This window comes from Dermacentor silvarum, chromosome 4, assembly GCF_013339745.2.
Source record: "Dermacentor silvarum isolate Dsil-2018 chromosome 4, BIME_Dsil_1.4, whole genome shotgun sequence".
Taxonomy (NCBI): Eukaryota; Metazoa; Arthropoda; class Arachnida; order Ixodida; family Ixodidae; genus Dermacentor; species Dermacentor silvarum.
The window spans coordinates 14,555,845-14,582,259 of NC_051157.2; the positions used below are offsets into that span (position 1 = coordinate 14,555,845).

General features: G+C 51.7%; 2 protein-coding genes across 2 annotated transcripts in view; one reads left to right on the forward strand and one right to left on the reverse strand.

The window, feature by feature from the left end:
* LOC119449490 (post-GPI attachment to proteins factor 2-like) overlaps positions 1–26,415 on the reverse strand; it is a 354,194-nt gene that overhangs the window by 212,608 nt on the left and 115,171 nt on the right. The window lies entirely within an intron of this gene.
* Positions 11,294–26,415, forward strand: part of LOC119449483 (SHC-transforming protein 1) — a 34,591-nt gene continuing 19,469 nt past the window's right edge. The window contains exon 1 of the mRNA XM_037712666.2: positions 11,294–12,328. Within this exon, the coding sequence (XP_037568594.1) occupies positions 12,265–12,328 (64 nt within the window). The 5' untranslated portion in view covers positions 11,294–12,264. The remainder of the gene's footprint in view (positions 12,329–26,415) is intronic.

Sequence of the window (26,415 nt, forward strand, 5' to 3'; positions counted from 1 at the left end):
GCCGAGTGTCACACCGCCGCACGTCAGCACTCTGTCGTTACTATTACGCGCGCCGTGAATCATTCCCTATCCTTCCGCACGCCCCCCGCTTTAGACTCCCACCCCCCGGATCTCTATATGAGGAACCCCCCCTCCCCGACGCGGCCCCTGTTGCCCGAGCGGAAATCATTCCGTTTCCGATCGGCTGAGCGACGAACGGTCTCGTGGTTCGGAGACTGTCATATATCCCGTATCCGCTTTCTTTTTTTTTTTTTTCCTAATTGCATTTCTCTTATCATAAACGGAATGCCGGCGATGACTGCGTCAGGTGCAAACGTAGGCTACAGTCCTCTAGAAAAGTTACCGGGCCACTGTGTATAGCGCTTTGCTGTTACTGAGCCTTTTATACGTAATGCGTCTTGTGGGAAACTGATTGTGCCCCAAAGCTGTTAAAGGCGGACTATGTACAACACTATTTTTTTTAACCAAAAGTTGTTGCTGATCTCTCTCTCTCTCTCTTGTTAATCTAGAGGTTGTTCCAAGCCATTGTATATATAGCAGCGCGTTCTGCTTAGGACACAGTAATAAAGTGGGCATGACACTGATCGAAGATGTAAGGCATGCGGTAAAGGCTATACTATGAGAAGAAAGGTATGCAGCGGTTCAGCTGGTATGGCGACATTTTGCTTAGTTGCGTCGCGTTAACTGCAGGAAAATTGTCTCGCGGTTCACTAGCAATCTTTGGTGAATCGTGTCACTTAGAATGTATACTTCACCAATTTAATTGCGTGCCGGCAACCACGAAAGAGCTCCGTTACATATTCAAACTGGAAAGGGACGAGAGACGCTTTTCCAAGGTAAACAACCCGCCGCGGTGGCTTAGCGCGTGTCGCGCTGCTAAGCACCGAGGTCGCGGGATCAAATGCCGGCCGCGGAGGCCGCATTTCGATGGGGGCGAAATGCGAAAACGCCCGTGTCTCGTGCATTGGGGGCACGGTAAAGATCCCCTGGTAGTCAGTATTAATCCGGAGTCCCCCACTACGGCGTGCCTCGATCATAATCAAATCGTGGTCTTTGCACGTAAAAAAACCTCAGAATTCAATCCAAGGTAAACATTCGGCTGAAGAATGCGTAGCTATATATTTAGCAAATAATGAAGGCGACATTTTGTGACTATTGTCAGCTCGAACTGAACCTGCGTATACGACTTCAAATCCCCAACGGATGCGGCGAATCGAGAGCGCTATATCTGGAAGCGTACCTCGCGCGCAGCGATGCTTCGCGTATTTGTCGGTTCCTGCAGCTGTTCCTCTCTCTATATGCACGCATATGCAACGCCGCTATCAGGGCCGGTATTTTATAGCGATGCCTATCCCATGCTGATGCCTTTTCGCGCTTGGTCAGTGGTAAAAAAAGAAAAAAAATCACAGCATATCCACGGGGTGAATGATGATGAGTGGGCGAAGCTCCGGAGGGAATCATCGGATCTCCCGCTTAAGGGGACGCTAGCACAAACGCGTTAGAAACGTGCAGTACTCTCTAGTAAGGGGGAGCGGCCACAGCGTCTTACGCATCCATTTACACATGCCGGAACGTGCACCGCGTTTGCCGACGCCATCACATGACTGCTGAGAGAGTATACCCCCCGTATTCATAAACGCTCCTCGACTTGAACTTGACTTGCCACCGCCTTGGGCAGCGCGTTCGAAACGTGTTGAAGGTAAGGCGGAGAGGCCACAGCGTCTTACACCAGCTTCTTACACGGGCCGTAACGCGCTAGCACAAACGCGTTAGAAACGCGCTAGAAACGCGGCCTTTCGTTAATGTTGGGTATTTATTGCCATCGTGGTGCGTGTGTCTACGTGCGCTTCGTAGTGGGCTAACGCCGCGCGCTCGGAAGCGAGGGGTCCCTGGTTCGATTCCGCGCTACGGACACAACTTCGGAATTTTTTTTCTCATTTTTCTCAGGCTGGTTACACACTACTACTACGACGACGGGGACGGAACGGGTGCCGCTATAAGGAGCTTCGCTCCTAAAAAAAAAAAAAAAACGAGCGACGGTCCGCTCACGTTATCAACGGGATCAGCTGGCCGTGAGCGGTGGATGATACGACTATAGTATAGAATAAAACATACCGGCCCTAGTCAAACAAAATACCGGCCCTATAGTATCGCGTACGCGCCTCCATGCATGGCATTTTTGAACTAAATTGTTCCTTATCGGTTGTACTTGCTCACTCGGCCTGTTGTTGCGAATGTACATGTATACGACGTATATGCTCTTGACGGGCTGATGACTCCACCATCTGCACAATTTTCTATGCCTTCGAGCGCGTTTCCGTTGCTATACTGTATAAAGCGCATGGCTCCTGAGTGGCGTGTCCTGTTCATTGAAACTTGCATTAGCTGTGGACCCACGTGACGAGGAATCGTAGCGATATAGCAATGAATGCACGGTGTAAGCACAATCTTACACCGTGAATGAATGTTATGCCTCTCTGCGATCAAGCCTATATATATATATATATATATATATATATATATATATATATATGCGGCATTTCTCGATAGCGGAGGCACTTGACACATCAGTCGTTTCATTGTCGTTCCGCGAGCTGATCGTGTCTATTTGAATGAGTATATAATAAAACAACGTCTGTATTGTTTTTCCAACATATATATCCGGCGTAGCGTCGCACAGTGTCGGCGCCTTCAGTTGTAGCTGGACAAAAGAGAACGCGCGCTTATAACTCACCAATATTTCTCTCTGTCTGTGCTCTTACTCGTGCTCGCACTGTACAGGGTGTTTCACTTAACTTGGGCCGAACTTTTAAAATATGCAAATGCTACTTATAGCTGGACGGAACCAAGGCAATGCTGTATGCCGTCGCTCGGAGATACTCAGATCATTTTTTTTTACATTCCGCCTAATTATATAGTTAGTATCAATTAATAAATAATCAACTTCTCAATTACTATAATTAGATGAAAAGTTTCGATGAGAAAATTGTAAAGCAACGTGAAAAACTCCGAAACAGCTTTCTGTTGCTCAATACGCGCTACATAAAAATTTTTTCCGAGCGTGAAAGATGCCCTCAAACACACGCAAAGTGCCTCGAGCGACCAGTCGCACGGCCATTTTGCTTGTATTCGCGGGCTCCTTTCACGCTCGGAATTAAGACTTTTGTATAGCACGTATTGAGCAACATAAAGCTGTATCGGGAGTTTTTCACGTAGCTCCATCTAAGTATAATAATTGAGAAGTTGATTAATTAATTGGTACTAATTATGTAATTATGCAGGAATGCAAAAAATGATCTGAGTATCTCCGAGCGACGGCAAACAGCATTGCCTTGGTTCCGTCCAGCTATAAGTAGCATTTGCATATTTTAAATGTTCGGCCCAAGTTAAGTAAAACACCCTGTATTGCCCACAATGGAGGGTGCTTCACTTAACTTTGGCAGGCAGGCAAATGGTGTCATATAAGCAATGCACGCGGAAATGCAGCGTCCCTGGTGTTGCTGCGATACCGCGCGCACGTGACGTTCGCATCACGTGCATGCGTGTTATACTGTGGAAGGATGGATGGCGCGCGCACGTGGCACTCGCGATCCGAAATGGGCCAGCTGGTCCGGTTCGAACTGGATTCAGGTGCCCTGCCGAGCCTTTTGCGGACACGATCGGGCCCGACTGACGGTAACGACGCGCTCGTCAGTCTCGTGAAAGCACGTGCACGCGCACGCAGCGACATGCATGACGGAAGGCGTGGGAGGAGGCACACGTCGCGCTCGTATGCACCGGAGATGTACGGGTATATGCGTTACGTGGGCGATGCGTGACGTGGACGTGTGTGTGTGTGTGTGTGTGTGTGTGTGTGTGTGTGTGTGTGTGTGTGTGTGTGTGTGTGTGTGTGTGTGTGTGTGTGTGTGTGTGTGTGTGTGTGTGTGTGTGTGTGTGTGTGTGTGTGTGTGTGTGTGTGTGTGTGCGCGCGCGCGTGCGTGTGCATGCGTGCGTGCGTGCGTGTGTGTGTGCATGCGTGCGCCTGCAGCTACAAACAACGTTGGCATAATCTTGTAGAAGTAATGCAGGATAATAAGCTGGGCAGTTGTGAAACGCGAATGACAAGGAGTTTTGCGTGGAATCGGAGTCTTTTCCCCTCAAGACTCGTGAGGAAACCCCGACAAAAAGCTACCGTAAGTACAGCTTGACTGGGTCTGTGGCCCCTAGTTACAATGGCATCCGACGTGGGAGGCATAAATAAGAAAAATACATTAACAGCGGTATTAAATGTGTGGACACAGGTGGAATAAGGTACTGCGTAGTATGTGCAGTACTTCCGTAGTATTTCCACAACGCCTTCCATGCTCGACACTATGCCGCTGGCGTGCTTCGTTCTTTCCGGGAAGCTCAGTCAGGGCTTGGTGGAGGGGTGCAGGTGCGTCACTCTCCCCCAGCCTTAGTAACAGGTTTGCGGTATCTCGCCCCTTAACTGTTTCGTGGTAACCGTACTCGGTCTCGCGGCAAATTAGCTGAACTATATTCCACTGTGGAAGTCGTCAACACTCGGGTGTTCTCAAGTTGTCCGAAGATCGATCGAGACCGTTATTTTGCGGCTCACCGTCGGGGATTTGACGACAGGAGTCTCCATATATTGAGCATCCATAACAGTCTGTATCCGGTTGCAGCGATCTGACAGCACGCACGCTCGGATGCCCGCACGCACACAAATTAATATGTATTTACGCTGCGAGTAGATGCGTTCAGTATTCGACCTCTTTGAGCATTGTTACTAAACATTTGTTTGAGCGTGCATGCCGCGGGAGAAGGGTCGTGGATGGCGCTCGTACAGGCATCTGTTCCAAAGTATTTCTTCTCTTCTTTCTTTCTTTCTTTCTTCTTTCTTTCTTTCTTTCTTTCTTTCTTTCTTTCTTTCTTTCTTTTCTTTTCTTTTGTTTTTTCATTCCGCGTTTTCTGCGCGTTGTATAGGCCAAGTCAACCGGCGGAGAGGTATAGTGCACGCCGTGCAGGCACTGATTGCGAGACGCAGTATACGTGACTTCCGCTCTCGTCGTCATGATACTTGCGCAGTCAACAGGTCGTCGTCATCGATCGCACAGAGGATGCAGCGCAGGAGCGCCGAGTCTGCACAGGGGCGCATATCGCCGATGGTTGTGCGGCACAGCCCAGTGCAAGGCAGGCTCGCGCGCGCAAGAAAAAGAAAACGCGCTGCGAACAGCAAGAAAGGGGTCGAGCGGCAACAATAGCAGGAAGACGGCGCGGAATGAGATGTGCAGGGGATATCGGACGCTTATACTACAGCTCACTCTCGTACGTCACGTCGTCGTCTCGACCGCTTCCCGGCGACGTCTTAAGAGCAAGAGGGAGGAAGGCACCCTCTTGAGTCGTCGTCACCGCAAGATGAGCACGGGAAGAGTGAGGGGAAGGGGAGGGGGTGCGATACGTCACAGCTCGCACTGACGGCCCCATTCCGGTCCCATTCGTGTCAGGCGTGTGCTTAAAGCTCCCTTTATTTTTTATTTTATTTATTATTTATTTTTTCACTGCCGCAGCTGTCTGTCACACGCCTTTATCGCCGCGAATGTTCCTAACTATACTTGTGTCGTATGTTGCACCTGCACGTAGCGGTTAATGGTTTGCGGATGCGCTGTAGCGAAGCCACTCGTTACCTGTACCAGCGGCGTGGAACAGCGTAAAGGTATTGCTGGCCGCGTCCCGAACACGCACTCGTCATGGTATTGCGTTGTATATTACTGGTAAAGAGAGCACACTGACGCACTAAGCTAACGAGGCAGATTCCCGTTACAGTTTCTGCGCTGAAGGTTCGTCTTGAGTGAATTCCTGCAGTACTTTCTTCGGGGGGCGAGGGGGAGGGGTCTACATGTTGTCTATATGATGGCAGTGTCTATACGTTGCCACTATTATTATCTATGCACGCATTTTCTATCGAAAAAGCAGGCTGGGGCTTAGCACCTTCGGCCGACCTCTCCGTATAAACTCTCTTGCTGTAGACTTGCCCTTTTTGTCTGTTCAGTATCTGTAGACCTCTGTTGAGGATAGTCAATATATTCCTATTTCAATCTGTTGTCCGTAGCATTGCGAACGGGTTGATGGCAGAAATTCTCTACGGAGAATAATTGCTCGACAAAAGATGTAATCCCGTGAGTCGATATGCTCTCTGTAGAATGTCTATTCACAGAAAAAGGTCTACACAGACTGTCTAAATAAACTTTTTTGGGTGCTGAATCGCACCGGAAGTTTCAGTCGACGCCCAGCACCGTTCTTTACTCGGCGTATTAGAATGCACGAGAGCTTCAAGTTGAAGCGTGTTTGCTGTACATAATTGTTCCTATCCGAAGCTGCGCACAATCCTTGCGACAAAATCACATTGCAGTTGTGCGTCTTTATCTCATCCCTCGTGAAGTCGTGTTCTCCCCCCCACCCTCCTAGAATAACAGTAATTCTGAAGCCACACCTGTATAGCTGAAAGGGGGCGTGTTACTTGCACGGTCGTTTAGCGTGCGTATTTATCGACGGGGACATCGTGATGACAGCGCAAGTACCGGTAACAATGGGTTCCCGAGTCGGATATACGTATACGTACACACATTTACGGACGGCGACATCTGCTGCCGTACGAATAGACTGCTAGCCATATCAGTTTGCCGTGCCGTAATCTTTCGGAACGAATTCCGGCTACGCGCACGGCGCGTTGCCAAAGCACGTGCTAGCGCGGGAACGCTCGTAAAATCGCTTTGCTCGATGCCAATACGCCGCGGAGACGCACCACCCCTCGCCGGCCTTTTTCCTCCCTTGACACAGAGCCAGGATCTACGCGCCACATCCTAAAGCTCCGCTCCCGGCGGCCTTCGAGACGTCGGCACTGCGGGAAGGTCTGCTGGCATCTTGCGCCGCGGCTCGCGATAGTGGCGCTCCCATGTATATATACAGGAAGGAATACCCGGAATCGAATATCAACGCGCACATATACTGCAAGCGGATAGCGGGATGTCCCGGCGATATTCCTGCTCGGCAGGGCAAATACGTTCTCCCCCCCTCGGGCTAGTGCGGCGAACCGCATAGTAATGGGCCTGTTTTGAGTGTGCTTCACCTTCGGCGTTCCGGTTTGTCGCGAGGCGGTCCAACGCGAATGGAAATTTAATGAGGCCTAGGGTAGCTATGGCTCTAAAGCGAAGTCTTGGCTTTTGTTTGAACCGGATTGCGCTAAAATGTGTGCGCGTGTGAGTGTGTGTTGGGGGGAAAGGGAGGGGGTCCCTGCTCCTTGTATGCAACGCCCAAGTCGGCGCTTTTGTTGCCTTTGTATCTTCCTCAAGCCATCGTATTTCGTGCCTTTTGCGGAACTATATGCGACCATCGTGTCTATTGGCTTTCGCATCGGTTTGATGAAGACAACTGTTCACAATGAGCGTAACATGTTTTATTACATATCGCACTCAGTGATGTGAAACTTTCTCCCGTGCCGAGCAAAATCTTATTGCTATCGATAACTTAATTGAATTGCTAATTTATCTTCATCGCCTGCCCATACGCTTTTAAAGGCATGCAAAGCCTCAGAGCTCCGGCCGGAGTTTTATGAGGAATGTATAGAGTTATATATCGCATATATCGGAACTGGTGTCGTCCTCAGAATTCGTTCGAAGTGGTTATGACATTAAATGTCACCGGCTGTAATTCGTAATTGCAACATTTGGTTTAAACGAACGTAACTAGTTTAGAATACAATTATAAACATTTGTTAATTAGTCAAACATTCACTTTTCTTTTTTTTTTGTGCAAGTAGTGTCTGTCTCGGAGAGTAATCTAGCTCAAGTAGTGCAACTGTTCAACATGTCGCGGGTGATATTAAACATTCTGTTGACGATAAAATAAAACACCCCTTATAGTGTCGATCAACGCACAGTGCCTACAGGTGTGGCAAATCCGTGTGTTGTGGTAATCTCCACGAGACGATCCCGACCGAACACCATCGGCGGTTTTTCTTGTCAGCTCCCGGTGCAAATGAGGCGAATTATAACGTGGCGCACTGTGCCCCTGGTAACACGCATTGAGCGCTATCGTGCGTCATTTTCAATCACGCTTGACTTCAGTGCAGACTCGCTTCGTGGTCATAAATGTTCGGTGGATCTCGAGTGAGAATCCAAACTGGCCTTGTGGTGTTGTGCCATGACTGACTCAATGTCTGACGGATGGACACGACCGGCCAATTCCCGGTATATATCTCATAACTGATGTTCGCAGGAAAAGCTCGCTGTATTTACAGATTCGATGATTACACATTGCGTGCGTAAATCACAGTCCTCTATCAACGAGATAGCTGGTGTCGGACGCCGGAAACAGTGCTATCGCAAGCCGTCCTCCACAGCAATCATGTTTCCTGTTTTCGATTTCAAATGGGTCGCTGTGCGGGACCCTGCCCGAAACGCAGATTAGGTCGTCGCGAATGCCTATAGCCATGGCAGGCGTCGTGCTCACTCGTTTTACAGACGATGCGGTGGCATCGGGTATTATCGGTAGCGGTATATCGGAAGTGTTGTATATGCTGAAAGCATCGGAGTACCTTTGGTCTAATCGCCGTGTATACCCCGCCGAGGGCTATACATTTCCACCGTAATTACAGCGCTGTCCCGTTTGGTTTTGCTTATTATGTCAAATTCGGTTACTGGCACGAGTAACTTCTCTGCGTAAAAAGTCTCCCACCACTGCTTGTTCCCGCGCGTAACGTTAAGATTCGTTCGGTTTGCAAGGGCTCATTTCCGCAGGGAATACAGCACTGAGAAGGACAAATGCAATAAGTAGTTCGTCCTTGTCTTTCTCGGCGTTGTCGTTCGTGGGAAAACCATCGCAGTAGACCGAACGATATCTTGCCCAACTTTCCACTGCAGCTGAGCTGTTATTGAAGGTTGAAAACTCGCACCAAGTCGCGCTTATCACCTAGTAACCTAGTGTGTGCCCCCTCTTTTCTATAGGTAACACCCCTGTTTACGTTGATCAATTGATTACGTTGATAAGGTGGTCGAATAAGGGTTCTAGCTGTAGCCTGCGACAGCCCTTGTATACCTTCAATGGGCCTCTTCGATTATCCGTCTCTGACAGTCCCGGACTGCCCGAGAAGCTGCATACGCAACGCTCATTGGCTGAAAGCACTGCCTCGGGCAGTCCGGGACTGTCGGGGACAGATAATCGAAGAGGCCCAGTGACATCCCTTGTTCGAGCACTGTTGATCATTACAAAGTCTCCATCTTCCTGCGATCCTCCGTCTTGTTTTTTCACTTACAGTGACATTTTCGTGCACGGCTGAGCCTTTAAACATCTCCAATTCAACGCACATTCCATTGAGCGCTTCCACGGATCAGTTGCAATCACTCTTCGACTCAACTGTACTCGCTCAAATTACGATCGTGCTCGATTGCCGATGCATATCGGCTTCAGTGGAGAATCCAAGCCCTGTGGCCCTGCTAAGAATCGTTTTGATGTTACTTCATATTGTCCGTGTTATCGTCTCTTCATCGACTGCCTCCCGTAATATTCTATATTCTTCGGCAAAGTGCGATCACTTGTTCGCCTCAGCGCGTAGTACCGCTGCGTGGTGCATTAAGTGCAGTTCACCTTTTTTTTTTTTTTTTTTCGAGCTGCCTAGCAATGCAGAGAGAGCCGGTGGAAGGGGGGAAAGCGGGGGGGGGGGGGGGGCAGCGTAAGAGGCTGCAGCGGGCGCGGCCGAGCGATCGTTGCGCTGCTGACGCCCCCGCAGTTCCTGCGGATGGAGAACTTTGTGTGTCTGTGTACTTGCGGTACATGGTGGTGCGAAAATAGTCGCGTAGGTGGAGTGGACTTTTTTTTTTTTTTTTTTCCTGCGGTCGTGGGCTGAAGCTTGAAGTGCGGGTTGCTGTTTTTTTTTTTTTTTTTTTTTTTTTCGGATGTTACGATCCGCGTCGACGCTGAAGTTCACACGTCAGCCAGCTCAACTCCGACGAGCGCCGTGTGGCGAAGGCCCGGTTGTTCGCGGTACTATGAGGCCTACTAACTGGCACGTGCCACGTGGCCGCTACGGAGATGATTTCAGTAAAAGAAGCATCAAAAGTGGGGAACGAAGGGGAGGCGCTGTTGACGATCGTCGCGTGGTAGAAACTGGATCAAATTTGCTAGCGCCGTTCCCTCTTCCTTTCACGCTCCTTTACCGTGTTTTTCCCGACGTTTATTGGATTGCCCAAGAGAGTGCCACGCGCGCTACAAGGGCGTGGGGCGCTAAATCCGCGGTGCGGAGCTTACTATACGAGCGCTCACGCGCACTTGCACCCGCGTCTCGTGACGTCAAGGGCTCGTTGCACCATTTTCATCACCCTTCTTCTTCTTCATCCTTTTTAAGCTCCATGGCCTCAGCTTAGCTCTCAGTTGTCTCTTCTCTCATTTACGCGTTATCTTTTCTTTTATTCTCTCTCTCTCCCTCTCTACGCTCCGCGAGAGCCGAGTAGAATGAGGAGGTTTACTCCGATCTCCTCCTCTCCGCGTTCATTCATGAAGTTCTGCCGGCGCGCCTGCCGTGTCAGCGACAGCCGGCCGGCTGCTACGGCGTCGACTATCTCTCTCTCTCTCTTTCCTCCGCTACGGGAGATAAATACAAGCACTCGCGTACACAGCTAGGCACACACTCCCTGCCGAGTGGTGAGGGAAAGGGTAGGTTGTTGCGGCAGCGGAGCTGCATGGAGGACGCGCGCATGCGCCGTGCTTCTTCCCGCCAGCCTCCTTGCTCTCTTCTCTCAGCACTTGTGTGCAGCAGCCTCCTGCTGTGCGTCTACTCCCACGGCTTTTCGAGACGTCACGTCCGGCCGTCCTTCTTACTCTCTCCCCTGCATCTCCCGGTTCATTCATCCGCGGCCGGCTCTCCCTCGTCCTCCCTCAGCGCCCCGCTGTTCGTGCTTCTCTTTTTGTGTCGCTGGCGGCTCTTCTCTTTTTGTCGTTCAAAGAGAGAGAGCTTGCCTGCACAGATAGTACGAGGGAGGGTGAAAGGAACCGTGCGGAAATAAAAGTAGCAACAGAAAGCGGAGCTGCGTGCGTCTGTTTATTTGCTGTTGGCCCCGCTGCCTCGCGGAGAGAGCCGGCCCGCTGGCTGCCTGGCTGACTGGTTCGGGGTTGTTCGTCGCGCTCGTTCCTTCTCTCCTCTCTCTCTCTGCGCTCCATCCCGCGAGTTTGCTTGCTGCTCTCCGCTGCTGCTAGCTGTGGCGCAGTTGGTTTTTCGGTGCCTACGCAGCCGGCTCCTGAGCTCTCTACGGAGGAGGAGGACGAGGCAGAGAGAAACGCTGCTGCTCGGTGCCCGAGAGGGAGAGAAGGCGCTTTGTCGAGCCTGTTTGCGTTTTCCTTGTATTTTTCTTTTTCCTCCTCGTGCGTTTCCTTCCTCCTTTCTAGTATCTTTTTCTGCGTTGCGTGAACGCACGTTTTGGTGTAGTAGTGGCGACGACGGCGACGGATAGTAGTAGCGTCGGGGTCGCCTGCTGCCGCCGCCGTAAACCGCGCTCGACTTCGTCGTGTGTTTGATGATGTGTGCCTGCGCGCTCGTCTCCGTGACGTAGGACGAGGGATTCGCTACAGCGGGAGCCTGTGTGTGTTTCTGTGAGTGCTCGAGTTGGCTTTTCTTCACCCGACTGAGAAGTGTTCGATCCCGGTTGAACCAGGCCGGCTTCCCTTCGCCTGTGTGGCCCACGCTTGTGCGAGTTACACCGAGTCTGCGGGGAAGGCCTTCTTTTCGGAGCCTGTCCGGCAGAAGACGTCGTGGCAAGAGGTGGCGGATCGTGCCGGATGACCTCCGGCCGACACTGCAGCGGCGCTGCAAGCAGGCAAACACAGCAGGGCCGTGCAGCAGCCGTGCCGGCGTACTTCGAAGCGAAGCGGCGTCCGCTGCCCGTCGTCCCTCGCCGCTGCTGCTGCTGTCATGGCTCCTTCTTGTCGGGAGCGAGCTCCGTCTGCGAGGCGCTCCGCAGCCGCGGATCGTCGGGTAGCCGGCGCGACGGCGTCGTCAGCCTAAACTACTAGGACTAACCGTCGCCGGCTCCCATCCCGGAGTTCTTCTCTTCGTGGTTCATTCTGCCGTTTTCGTTTGTTACGAGCCACCGTGGTCGGATGAGCGACCTCGCCGTGTACACGTGAGCCGCAGCGTGGGACTTCGGTGCATCATTCACGCCGACGTGCGCGTTTTCCGGTCTATGTTGTGTGGCATCGGAGGTGTCCACCGGTCTCGCCGTCGTGCTCGTCAACATGCTACGCTGCTTCACGCTGCCGGCTTACCGCACTCTCAAGGAAGAGGATGTCGACGTGCAGGGTCAGTCATCTCGCAGGTCTTTTTTTAATCATGTAACTGTTTATCGCGACTTTTATTTCCAGCTTGGGATTTGCGAGTATTCTTCTAGCTCTCTTGATAGCGTTCGTTGCCGAGAGGCAGGAGACGTGGGTGTTCCGCCTGGACCGGCGACTGCCCATTCTTTCCTTTTCTGTTAGCATTGTAGCGCAACCTTTTTCTTGTCTTTATTTGTCTTCGTACTGTACAAACTTGCCAATCCCTAATGCACGTATCGTCCTGCAACTTGCCAAACCCAGTAGACCTGGTGCGCGGCACGCCGCGCTCCTGGTTGTCGCGCAAGAACCGCGCCCGCCCAGCAAGCCTGCAGCAGCTGCCTGGCGTCCGTGTATACGAGAGAGTAGGCGAAACACGGAGCGCGACTGCTTCGGCGCGGCTCGGCAGCTTGTGTGCGGGGATTACCAGCGGCAGATGGTTAAGGTACCTAGTGACGTGGTCTCTGCGACCACCACAGTCGTCGTCCTCTGCTGCTACGAGAGGGCCGCCGCGTCGTCTTCCCCCGGTTGCCGTCGTTCGTCCGTCGGCGGCGCGCGCCGCCATTACTGCACGCTGCTGCGGCGGCGGGTGGACGACGTTTTTCTTTTTTTCGCGTGTCGGCCGCACGAGGAGAAGCGTAGGCCTTTTCGGGCCGGCTGGAACCCCCCCTCCTTTCCTTGCGTAGGCACACACACACACACACCACGCGGCTGGGCGCAGCCGGCGCCGCGAAGGAGCGGCGGCCCGTGTCCTCAATCGGCCCTCCTCGCTCAACGTGTGCCTCGCCCGACGATTCTCTTCTTCACGGTGCGGCAGGCAGGCCTGCCGGCCATGGGTTTTTCATTCACTAAAAGGGGGGACCGGCACCGCGATCCGCCGGTCGGCCGACGTCGACCACCTACCTACCTCTGCTTGCAGTTTGTTGTTGCCAACCTGACGCGACACTTACGGCGGTGGTGTGACTATACGCCTCGGAATCGCACACGCAATAAGCGCCTCATCCTTGCTCTTGCTAGATGGGTCTTTTTTAACTTCAGTATTCGTGAGTATAGCGATTGACTGAGCGCGTGCCTTTCGCATTTCAGTGCAGCGGAGGCTGCTGCTGCGCCTACCCGAGAAGGAAAAAGAAAGCGCGGCGCTTCGTTCTCCTTACTTTTTATCGTTATTTCGAGTTTTACGAGACCCGTTGCAAACGAGGACACGCGGAGGGAAATAAAAGAAAACATAGAAACGAGTGCGCTGACACGAGACCGCGTCTCTGCTGCGGTGGGCCAGATGAACAAACTCCTGAAGAGTCGCCCACATCTCGTCTCTAACATTCTTTAAGGGGAAAGGGTCATACGTGCTCTGATTGCGGCTGTTCGCGAGCTGTAACCTGGACATCCAGCGTCGTTCCTTCGACGTCGTGCAAGGGAAGCGCGTTGGTGTTCGCTGTTGAGAGGTGGGTGCGCGTTCTGGCTGGCTAGGGAATCATCCTTGCTGAAAGAGCCACCCTGTATATACAGGGAAGCCTGACCGCTCGAAGGTTTGTCAAATGCGCGTCTGATGGCTCTGGATTTGAGCACATGTCTTACCTGGATGCTGCAACGTACTTCCGAGACGTCTGTCCTGCATCGTCTTCAGGCAGTGCACTTAAAACTGCGTCAGTCCACGACAATTTGTCCGTCTGAGCTAGGGGCAAAGTTGTGATGTTACTTTTCAGCGAAATAGCCTCACATGGTAAGTCAGCATTGTGAAGCGAGTTGAGCGAAAGCGAAGCGAAACGGTTTTGCACAGAAGCAACGAGGTTTTGCGCTATGCGGCCACTATGACTGGTTGGTTGGTTGTTCCTCATTGAATTGGCGCGACCCACTCAGGGGGTCGGCCATGACTCTGGCGGTGGAAGGATTTAAAAAAATTATAGGCATTTTGAGGACTATGAATTCAATTACGGAACATGGTTCATGGAACAAGACAAACAAACGCATTGGATGGGCATCGTCTTCCTTAGCGGTGTAACCATGTTTTTCATAATACGAAAACTGGGCCCAGCTTTCGGCATTAGTAACTGCGCTATCCACTTGCGGGGGATACATTTGCGGGGTTAGCACTGAATCATTTTCCTGCTTTCTTCAAGCGACAAACCGCATCAAACGCGCTTTCGGGTTGTCGCCAAGCGTGGGCTTGTCCGTTTTATAAGCCTACGCGATAACCGCGCTGTAATTCCGACCGAAACCATGTTCCACGTAATCACCGGTTGAAGTATACACACCGTGGTACTCGTTCCAGCTACAACAAACGCCGTTATTGCGTAGCGTACTCGCCGACGCCAGGCGACGTCGAAAAATGCGTTCCGTGTGGTTGCCGCAAGCCGTTGTCTTTTTTTTTTTTTTTCTACCGACATAGCATAGGAGCTCGCAGTCCGCGTCCGGCGTGTCCATTCTTCCTCCCTATCCCGTACGCTAGCACACAACCGTGAATGGGTCGCCGTAGTTCCACGGGCCGCTTGCTTCATTGATCGCGGGCGCCGCCAATGGCGAGCCGCCTATTCCGTGACGTCATGTGCGGACGCCGAGCGTAGTAGTAGTAGTACGCCATTGTGTTCGAGCGTGTACGAGGGAGCGCGCAGCTAAACCCTTTGTTCGCTTCGCGAGTCCCCTTAGAAACAGCAGCATGGGCGGCGGAGAGCGAAGAGAAATCAACGAAGGAGGATATGAGGGGTGGGGGGGCTACGCTACGCTGGAGGGTTCTCCGCTGTGGCGACTGGTGCGAAGAAGGGCGGGGTGCGCAGTGCAGCGAAGCCGATTAAAATTCCAGTCGGCGCTCCTGCTTTAGAACGACAGGAAGAAAAAAAAAAAAAAAGTGAGCGAGGGCGAGCGAGGCGAAAAAGTCGTGTCACAGAGGGGGCCTACGGACGTGCGTGCGATACGAGCCGAGGTTGCCGCACTCGCCCTTGAGAAGGCCGAGCGAGCGAGCGCTGTGCAAAACAGCCCGCTTTGCGTCGGCGTCCGTTGCTCTGTTGCTGCCTCTCGTTGTTGTTATTGCCTGATTGCATGAGCCACGTATACCCACTCGATCGGTGAATGATCGCTATAAATGGTCTGGCGCTCGATCGTGTGGTTCATACCGCTAAAAGCCCGTTGTGAAAATGCCTGACGGAAGTTTTCGTTCTCGGTATAGCGGCGCCCGAAATTAACGGGCGCTAACACAGCCGGGCGCGCGGAAAGTTGCCTGAGCAGTTCTTGCCTTGCGTGTCTTCTGCCGTGTCGCTTTCGTTTGCTCTTATCTTATCTCTGAGTTTCTTTTACAAGCAGTGAACAATATTCCTTTACGTGAAATGAAACAATTAAATGTGCTACTCTTTATAGCTGAAATATGTAACGGAGAGTAAGTAAAGAGAAAGTACGGAAATCCTCTTGTACGTACGGCAAATACTTCTGGCCTCGAAATCCGGCGTTAATCTTTTAACGTAAGCGCTTACACAAGCCGAGGTCGTATGAGGAGCCTGCTTTCGTCTCGCAAATGCTATAACATTGTTTTGACTGTATACACTGAAGCGCGATAGACGGGACAAGCACTGCTAACAACTGTGCAATGAGTTGTTATAACATTGTTTGTGCTTAATACACTTAACTCGTGTCTAGGAGATATCCGCGAGCGCTGGGGAAAGAATTAAGCATCCTGGGTAGGGAGGGGTTCAGTGCGTCCCGCACATCACACTCACTCGTATCGTATTCAAAGGGACAACAAAGAACAACACTTAAGTAACTTTGCGCGGTTATATTATTTTTTTTCAAAGCCATATTTTCGTTCATTTCACGGGGAAAAGGCTGGTTTCTAACGATCGTAACGAACGCGCCTAACACGTTCTTCCTAAATTTCGCGTTAGAAACCTCCGCACCAGTTATTGTGACGTCACAGATTTCGAAGTATTTATCAGTGCATACACACCGGTCTTCCTTTGCTCAGAAAAAAAAAAGCATCGAAACCTGCTATGTTGTATTTTGTTTCTTTAAAATACAATGTAGCTCTTCTTTAACGAAGAGCTACATCGAGCAGCGATCTTGGTTAGCCTATCTAGAGATAAAAACGGTGGTCGTTTTGCTTTTAAAGCAGCGCACTTTAATATTCAAGGCTCAAAGGTGGTTCAGTTGGTTGACCGAGTAACGCATCTTGATTTTCGGTGGTAAAAGAAATTTTGAGGAAGACACGAGACAGACAAGAAAGACGCTGGCCTAACAACAGTTCGGACTGTTTTTAGGTAAGCGTCTTTCCTTGCTGCCCGAATCCTCCCCTAAATTTTATTTTAACGCTGGAAATTGTGGTGCGTAGATTACTGATGCACGTACCCAACTACAGATTCATCTTGATTGTTCTTTTTTCGGTCATTATGCAACGGCCAACCAGCAGCCTTCTTGTTCTTTGGTCTTTTCCATCTGTTTCTTCCCCCGTGCCGTTCGGGTATCACCAGCGTGCGCTTTCATTATCATCTATTCTCATCCCGTGCGTATACAGTCGAACCTGGATATATCGAATCTGAAGGGGATCACAAGAAAGTTCGACTATGTAGGTAATTCGATATATACAATAAAAATCTTATACAAAAATTTTCAGGGGGACTTTACTGCTGTTCGTTATACGCAATAATTCGTTGTATCTGAGTTCGATATATCCGGTATTCGACTGTATAGTGTTCGGCATTCGGTGTCGCGCCACTTCGCCCCGTTCTCTGACGTCGTTCGTCGCTTTCGCACAAGGCGTTGCGTATAACTTTCCTGCTGTGACGCTGTCTTCGAGGTCGTCGCAGTCCCTCGCCCGAGGCGCCCAAGCGCTCGTCGAGCGCGTAATTAGGGGTATGCATAATGCGACTCGCTCTAAAGACACGCATCAGCGCCTATAAGGAAGGCGTTTACTGTCTGGGAAACTTAAACCACCGCTCTAAACATTATTTTGCACATTTTATGGGTGTATAAAGGGTGTTTGGTTGGGGTAAGATTGAATCGTTTGTGGGGACCGATGGTGGCGCCTTGTCCGTCGACTCTTTCTGGCTACTAAAAATGATAGTAGCTGTGATCGACGACACGAAGAGTGCATTAAAATGAACTTTCAAAATTGTCGCTGTCAAATTCTCCTTCTGTGCGCCCAATGCTGTCAGAATTATTACACAGTTTTCAACCGTGGTTTTTTTTTCATCGCACGTCTTTTCCGTCGGTTATCACTTTGGTTAAAGTCCTAACGGTAAGGGTGTGATCCATGGACGCAGCAAACACCCTTAAGAATGTAAAAAAAAAAAAAAGAGTGTATATATATATTGCGAAAATGTCCATACCACCCTCAGGCAGAAATACTCGGCGCACTAATGCTGTGACGTGCACCTAAATCTAATTGCACAATGGTTCTTACACCCCTGCGATTTGCGGCCGGGAATTGAACCCTCGAGCTCGGAACCAGAACGCCACATATTCATTGGGATGCATCAGCCACCTCGGCGAGTCTACGAGACGAATGAAAATAGGACCATGAAATAGTGCATTACTGGTCCGATCCGATTTGATGTTGTTCTCTTGTGTCCCTGTAATTAAGATTGTTCGGCTTAACGACAGCGCAGTGGGTTACGAGAGATGTCATAGTGGAAGGCTGTCGATTAATTTTCACCACCTGGGTTTCTTTAACGCCGTCGTACGCGAGCTTCTTTTGCAATCCGCCTCCCTCGGAATGCGGCCGCCGCGGCTGGGGACCGAACCGGCGACCTCGTGGTGCTCAGCAGCACGACGGCATAGCCACTCGGGTCACCGCGGCGCGCTCCCTGCAATGGGTATACCGCGTTATTCAACCGACGACGTATACATGACGCTCAACATGCTATATATGATGAGGACGCTAACAAAAGACAGCAAAGCGCGGCATGATTTCCAGGCGGTCGAGTCGTTCTTTCCAGGGCAGGCGCCCGAGACGACGTCCGTCCGATTGTCAAGCGTCTTCGTTCGTCACGGGAGAGCGCGATGTCAACAACTGCCCGCTTCTCGGCACACTCGACGCCCGGTTGACGCCGTCTGGAAGCGCTCGTTCTTGCTCCCCTGCTTCGAGAGCCCCCCCGTCTGCTGCTGCTGCAGGCTTGAGTCTCCTTGTGCGTTTGTCGCGATAAAACTCGGCATTCGCCCGATTACTCCGTGCACCGGTCTTATCGCCGGGTCGCTTCCTGCGTCTTTCCCCCTTCTCCCCTCTCGGTCTCTCGTCCGCTGATAGGTGTAGATACGCGCAGGCACGTTTACTCTACGAGAAAAAAAATAAATAAAGAAAATGCGTAAGAAAGGTGGCACCCGTCTCCGCGTTGTTGGCAAGTGGAGAGCTACGTATGGATCGCTTGTCGGTCTTAGCCACGTCATTATTTCGGTCCATCGTTTCCTTTTCCCCATATCGTAGTTTATTTTTCCGCAGGGCTGCCCGTGTAGTGGCCTCGAATGGCAAGCGTTACTCATTCTCGGGAGTGTCACGGGTCCATGCAGTATACGTATAGGCAACTGCATTTCAGCCCGTAGAGGGCATGAAAATTTCAACTTACTGGTCTGAGGCCCTGTATAAGTGCCGAGACCAGCGGAATACGTGCTGTTGAACGCGGTTTCTCCTCGACTCCACGTTATGTGGGACAGTGCCACCTATCTTTCCACCCATTGGCGCCTATGGTCGCTGCATGCGCTTCAATAGATGTTTCATTTACTGCGATCAGCAGGTGCGTCGTAAAGCTCGTAAAACGTTGCCTGCGCTTCAGTGCCTGGGCACGAAGTCTTTAGCATCGGAATCAACCAAGATCGTCATTGAAGAGTGTAGGGACTGATTCGGTACGTCATTGTTGCTACTGGGACCTTGGCCGGACCCTTGTCGTCGGCGTTATGTGCTAAAGGCTATCATCAAATTCTTGCACATGAGCGGTCTGGATATGATACTTTGAAGAGTCGTCGCTGTACAGAGAGAGAGAGAGAGAAGAGAGGTGTATTACGAGAGAAAAGCTGAGAGGTCGACCTTAACTACTACGTTCTAGCCTGCTGCTAGCTCAGCGTTTCCTCTCAGCTCTTCTATCATCATAAATGTACCACGTAATTCAGTCGTGGGACGGCTTTCTCGGTAGAAATTCGAAATGGAATGTCGAGTTGAGAAACGTTTAAAACAAATATCGGAGTCACTTCCGTGCCCGTGGGCTGACTATAGCTTTCCTGCCGTTTACGGACCTCCGACATGACGAAGCCCCGTTTCCTGGAAACCGAAGCGTGCGTGCTTTGTTTTAAACGCATCCCGGAAGGTTTAGTAGCAAGGGTTGCACCCCACGCGCTGCCGGTTCCGACGATTCATCGCGCCGTGGTGGGGGGTTTCTCGCGTGCCACCACCACGTACCGCCTGGAAAGCAGCGAGCGAATGGTCGGACTCCCCCTCCAACTTTCACCCCCCCTCTTTACGTTCTGGGTAGTTTCCGTTTCGCCACCGACGTCAGCCGACGGCAGCGGTCGAGCAAGCGCGAAGCCTCGCGCGAGGAAAAGCCGTCTGCAAGAAAGGAGGGATGCGAGAGAAAAAAAGGCGAAGTCGTGCGGCCTGCGAAAACGGCTGCTTTCAAAAGGCTGGTGATCCTCCGCCAAGGCAAACTTCCAAGGAATGCGCGCAACAGGCCGCGCGCCTGGTTCATTCACGCCGCCGCCGCCGTCACGGCTGCGGCTGATTCACAGATCCGCCGCTGCTCGCGGGACGACGCGGGGAATTCGCTACGCCCTCGTACCGCTAGTTATTCGAAATGAGATTTTTTTTCTTTCTTTCTTTTAGGAACGTATAAGTGACGCGAATGGTTTGCTTACCGTACACTGAAGGAACCTTACGCGTACCCAAAGCATAGCATGGACCGCAGAACCGAAATTTTCCTCAATGTTGTCCAATGCCAATGGCTTCTGGTAACTTTGGAACCGCTGCCACGGAAACTCGGATGTTCAACGCTCGTTCTCACGAGTCCCAGGACTCTTATCATGCCAGCTAAATCGTCTCGCGTTTTTTTTTTTTCTTTCTTTCTATCTTTGTGTATGTGTTGAATCCACACGCACTTTGTGTCCATTTCCTCCTTAATTACACACATTACGCACGACAATCCTGTTAGGGGCTAACATCTCTGGTTTTCATTTAGCATTCTCTCTCTCATCACCGTCGTCGCTCAGGAAATTTTACTTAATATGAACGTGGCAGTCTAAGCGAGATACATTTTTGATTAGTGGTTCAATCTGTGTCTGGTGTTTAACATTCGAGTTGGCGTTGGCACAGCGGGAAACCCTCTCTTCCCCACTGACGGACAAAGTGGCGCGGCTACGCACGAGTGAGCGAAAGCATGAGATCACGAGTGAATCAAGGCGCGAACTGTCTGCTGCCGTTGTCATGCGTATAGCATGTGCCGAGTTCGAGTGACTCACACAACTGCCGCCAAGTGTGCGGGGGGGAGTCAGGCTGCTTCCGTTGTATTCCGAGTCACCACTTCCCGACGCCCCGGAACATGGCGTGGCGGCGCTCGCTTGCGAAGTGTAATCGAGCTTGATACACTTTGTCGGCTCTGCGGGTGTTGTCACTGTCGCGCTAACGGCGGAAGCGTGCCTCCGTCATTTCTCGAGAACTCCGGAGGCCAGAGGAACGACGGTAAGTGCTTGCACGATGCCCCATAGTGTGCGATCCTCGCCCAAATCGCTCCGTAGCGCGCATCTATAGCATTGCAGCGGTCGCTGATGTCGCTTTACATGCAGCAAAGCTTGCATAGCTTGCACAGCATAGCTTGCCGGAACATGCGTTGGTTATGACGAAGATCATAGAAGTATACCAAGCTTGGATATAGCGAAGGAGTTGCACAGTGTAATTAATCGTTTGGAAAGTCTCGTGTATAGATTTCGGGCAGTGGCAGAACAGACCTCTATAGGACTTACGAAGCATGTGAGGGCTCTGATTCTGTTATAGCAGCTTCGCTCTCTTTGGTGTAACAGTTATTCGGATCTATATGGAATCTTGGGAGACTGACTGCATGCCCATGTCCCGACTGAATAGCTTGTTCAATGTATGCCTGACAGCGCACGGCCGTTGTCGCGTCCGCTGCCAATGCTTTGTCATCCACTGGCGACGCGGAGCGGTGAGCATCTCTGCCAATTAGTCTTCATCGTCTTCCGTACCGGGGGGGGGGGGGGGGGGGGGGGGGGATGCAGAAGTTCGACAGGGAGTGGCTGCGTCGATGTGTGTCCGCGAAACTCGGACGGACGTTCTGTTGTGTTCCATCGATTCTGGTCTGCAAGAGCACGGTTGCAGATTCTATTCCCCAGCGATTCAGCATATCAGCTTCCACGATGGTAATTCAGCGTAGGATGTTCGAGCAAGATATCCATTCTAGCGAATGACTAACGCGAGAGAACGAGAACGCATGAAAAGATAGACGATGCGCTCTTGTCTTTCAGTTTCGTGTTCGTTCTGCCGTGACATCCTTCGGACAAGGTTGGGCGGCCAGCCGGTTAACTTTTGTCCATCGTCAAGCTTTGTCTTCGTTTTCAGTGGCAGAGAATGCGCGGGTCCTTTAATGAGTGTAAATGTATCGGAAATTCAGGCTCCAAGGCTAGCAGTAAAGACCTCCTGCCAAAAAGGGGCACGCCGAACCTTAGTTATAAATGACTCTTATTTGTTTTTGTTTAAATGAAATTCGCAAAACGCGTTTCAAGCATTTTCTTTTGCGGTCAACTGCGGTGAGGAGGACGCTTTTTACAGTGTAAGGAGGTTTGTTTTCGTGATGGATGTCCCGCACGCGGGTCGTGTACGCGTACACCGCTTTAACTCGCCGGTATGCGCGCCGTCGTTTTCCTATCGAGGACGAAACGACGTGCGCGTTGGAATGCGGCTCTCGTATCCTGTCGGCCACGAATGGCAGCCGCTGTCGCCGGTGCCGCCTGCGTCGTTTCCTGACGCGCGACGCGGGCTCTCACCTCGGCGCAATTAGAGGTGACACTTCGCCAGTATTATTTGGGTCCACGTATTGTAACACTCACTCTCGCGTCCCTTCACCATTGAAACCGGTATCCGCTGTGTGATGCCAATTCTATAGGGAACGGGGTACGAGACGAAGGCGACACGGAACATCTCGTGTCGCCGTTCCCTTTAGCGCAGGTATCTCGTGATAAAAAACCAACAAGTCCAACGCAGTGCGTTAGGCCTACATCACGTCAGGCCTACATCACACTCGCTGTGATGGGGTGAACGTGAGAGCGAACTAACGAATGATGCCAAACTGTGGAAGCGGAAACCCTCCGGAACGCTTTGCCGGCGTGCCGTCTCGTCCGGCATCCATTGTGCGCCACGAATTGAATTTGGGGCATATGTTTGAGAAGTCACAGCTGTGACACGCGCTGACAGCAGTTGAAAACAGGGAACTCGACATTCATTGGTCCTAGTTACCGTAGCTTCCTTTGGCTGGCTTATAGTAGGTAATCGAATACATTGACGACCTTATGCAAAGTTGTGCGATTGGGACTCTGATAATTTTGGTAAGTTCATTCGCTATGCAGACGCTCCACCATTGAGACTTATTGTCTGATGATGCTTTTTTTTTTTTTTTTTTTTCGTGTCTTAAACAGGCGGAAGCCGCGCTTCCGTCTCTCACTGTTTCCGTTCTGGTGCCTGTTTTTTGTTTCTTCTCCCCAACAGGCGTGCGCTTCTTTTACGTTTCGCTCTTTTTTCCGGCGTCGTATCCTGGTGCAAAAGAGGGTGTGCGCTAACTGCTCGCGCGCGCGCTCTGTGCCTTGCCCCGTCGGGCCCGGCCGGCACTGCTCGGTTGCCGCCCTGCCGCGGCAGCAGCAACAGCCGCTGCCGCTTGGAACAAGTTGCAGGGGTATGCCGCCGCGCCCCCGAAAGAGCACTCTCCTCTCAAGGTCGCCACCACCACCAGCACCACCGCTGCTGCTGCTGCTTCCATCGCACAGCGGGTTGTTGGTGCCGGGGAGGGGGGGGGGCGAAAGGGGGGGGGTGCACCCCTTTTCCGCGCTGTCGTCGCGGAAGCGCGGCCCCCTTTTGTCCACAGCCGGCAGCGTATTTTCTGTGCGCGTGTGGAGGACCTTCGCGCGAGCGGACGGGCGCGGCAGCAGCAGGCCCAGAGAGGTCTGTGCGGTGACCCCTCCTACTTCTTCTTGAATGGAGCTTTGTGTCCTCAATGTCTCTCTCCTCCTCCTCGGGTTTGCCTGACGACGGCGTCTCTTCTCCCTGGCCGAGGAGAAGGCTGTCGTTTCTCGCAACGCCGCGTTCCTCGGCGCGGTAGACGTCGTCCTCTTGAGCTGCGCGCTGAATGGGCGACCGCCGCATGCGTGCGTGTGTGTGCCCCGTGTTGGCCCCCGCTCTGCAACCCGTGACCCCCGGGCCGCAAATGGCCGCATTGTCTTTCTGGCGTCCCGCCATTGTTGGCTGGAACGTCGCCGTGCAGTGCTTGCTTCTGGAGACGCTCGTGATGGCCATTGTTTGCGTGCAGCGTAAACGCTCCTCTCTTTTGTGCGAGTTTTTTTATCAGCTCGTAGGAAGGTCGCCTCGTGACGTGTCACGGGTCCGTGGGTGCGAGTGCGGAATCCGGCGACGTGGAGTTTGCGCAGCCGTCGCGGCGGCAGCAGCTTTCGCCGGTTCGTGGTATAACAGGTGCAGAGTTCACTCCGGTGGCGTCGAACTTGCGTGGCGTGGCATGCACGCTCGGCCAATGCGTTTAGCAGGTACTGACGACTCGCAAGCGGCGAGAGAGCGTGCAGGGAGATTCTTTTACTCAGCTTCTGTCAGGCCTACACCGACGTCCTGGCGAAGATGGTATCGGAGGAACCGCTTGTACGGCTGCGTGGAATCCTGTCACCCGTGGTATACAAGCGAGAGTGCGAACAGTGTATGACACGAGCACGAAGGCGAAAACGACGACGCGAAGCGGTTGTTTTTTGTTGTTCTCGCCTTTGCGATCGTGACTGGCAGTTCGCAGTCTTGTTATTACGATGACATCAAAGCGGAGGCCTATAATTTCCCGTCAATGTCACCGACTCTTGGAAAACTGCTGGCCGAGGTTTTGATTCTAACAGAGGAAATTGGAGGGATTGGCGTCACGTGAAAGGGGACACTGCATGCATCGAACGCGGAGGAGGTTGACAACAAAACACAACACGAACAAGTGCCGCACATTCACGATTTCAAACTAGGTGAATATATGTACGTAGCATCTAGTGTATATAAGGTATTTAGGACGTGTGTAAGCACATACGGTATCCTCCTAAGACGAACGCTGAAATAAGTGGATACATTCATTCACGCTGGCTCGCTGACTTGTCGTGCAGGCCTGCGTAATTGTTGGCAACGAATACGCGTCTTTCCTAAGCTCTAGAAGATTGTTCGCTAAAGATAGCCGGATTCTGGAGCTACGGAACCGGTTAGATTCGGAAAGTCTTGGCTCGATGTGAATTATTAAAATCAACTTTCTCTTCGCAGGCCAAAAGTCACTATCTGGCACATGCATGTGGGGGTCGAGACTTTTTCTGAAAACGGGTCAGCTTTTGGAAGGTGATGATAACCCTCTCTTGCGTGGGTCCAAACTTTTCCTGAAAACGGACCAGCTCTTGGGAGATGATAACCCTCCTTATGTTACGAAAACGAAAGCTCTTCTTAACTACTAAACGAAAGCTCTTCTTAACTACTAGATTACCTAATCCTTGTATGCTTCATGTGGCACACTTTAGAGAATAGGACGTAATCGACAGGCCCGCTTATGACTGAGCAGACAACAGAAACTTGACAGGGATGTCACGGCGTGCTGACGTCACCCCCGCCTCCCGGGATCGGCGCTTGGGCAGTCTCCGTAGCAATGCGCGCACATGTGACATCAGAGGACATACTTCAGCATGCGGGATTACTTAAGGCGCTCCCCAGGTGTATTAAGGGCGGAATGTGCGTGCCGTTCACGAGGCGCAGCTGAAGAACGTGCGCTTGCTTAAAGCGCGTAGTCTTTCTTCTTTTCTTCTTTCTCTTTTTTTTCCTCGCTTAACTTGCGAAGGCTGGAAAATCCACTTCGCTATGCCCACTGGTATCATCACATTGCGAAAGGTTTTGAAGAAAAACACGCACGCCAGCTGCCTCCAGTGACGTAATGTAGACGGCGTCCGACGTCGTCGGCCGCCGGGTCAGCTGCGGCTTGCGTCACCACTGTCGCATATTTTCCCTTCTTTCTTTCTTCGTTTGATGACAGTCGCGGCTCGAAACCGTTCCTTCGTCTTTTTTCAACGCACGATGCGTGTGCGCGGGATGGCTACGGGCCAGGAAAACCACGTCGTCGTCGGCCCCGTCTTGCGAGCGTGCCGAGTTGCGCAAGAGTTCGGCTTCCCCCCCTTTCACCGAAGTGAGTGGAGAAAGTGCACCGCCGCTGCGTCGGCTCTTGCTGTCACGGGTTTTCTTCCACCGCTCGTTATCAATTGTCGCGAGCGTATATAGTAGTAAATATATACGCGGTTGTAAAGGCGGCGGACGTATCCTCTCTCTGCGTTTCGTTCACTCTTCGTGTAACCGCGGGAGAATTTCGCAACGCGGCGTTGTACCGGTGCCAAAAGACCAGCGTCACGTGTTAGGTTAGTTAACCCGTTGTTTGTGTGTTCGGCTATCTTGTGCGAGTCGTGTTAGGAGCGCCCGCCGATCCCCGCTGCTCGGGAAAAAAGAACCCCTGGGGGTGGATGTAATATATAGAATGACTCCCGAGAAGTAACCTTGTCAGCGGTGTCCGGAAATTTGGAACGAGTGCTGAAAGGACGAATCAATCAGGAGCCGCATTCTATAGATTGATCACTTTTAGAGATCCGTCGAACCCAGATATATCGAATCTGAAGTGGATCGCAAGAAAATATTGATATATAGGTAATTCGATGTATAAAAAATTATACAAAAACTTTTAAAGGGGATATTACTGCTGTTCGTTATACACGATAATTCGTTATATGTGGTTTCGATATGCCCGGGTTCGACTGCATATGCATACTTAGACTTTTTGTTGCGTAACGTGTGACCCGACACGACGCGCCTCGTTGGTGCGGCGGGTATTG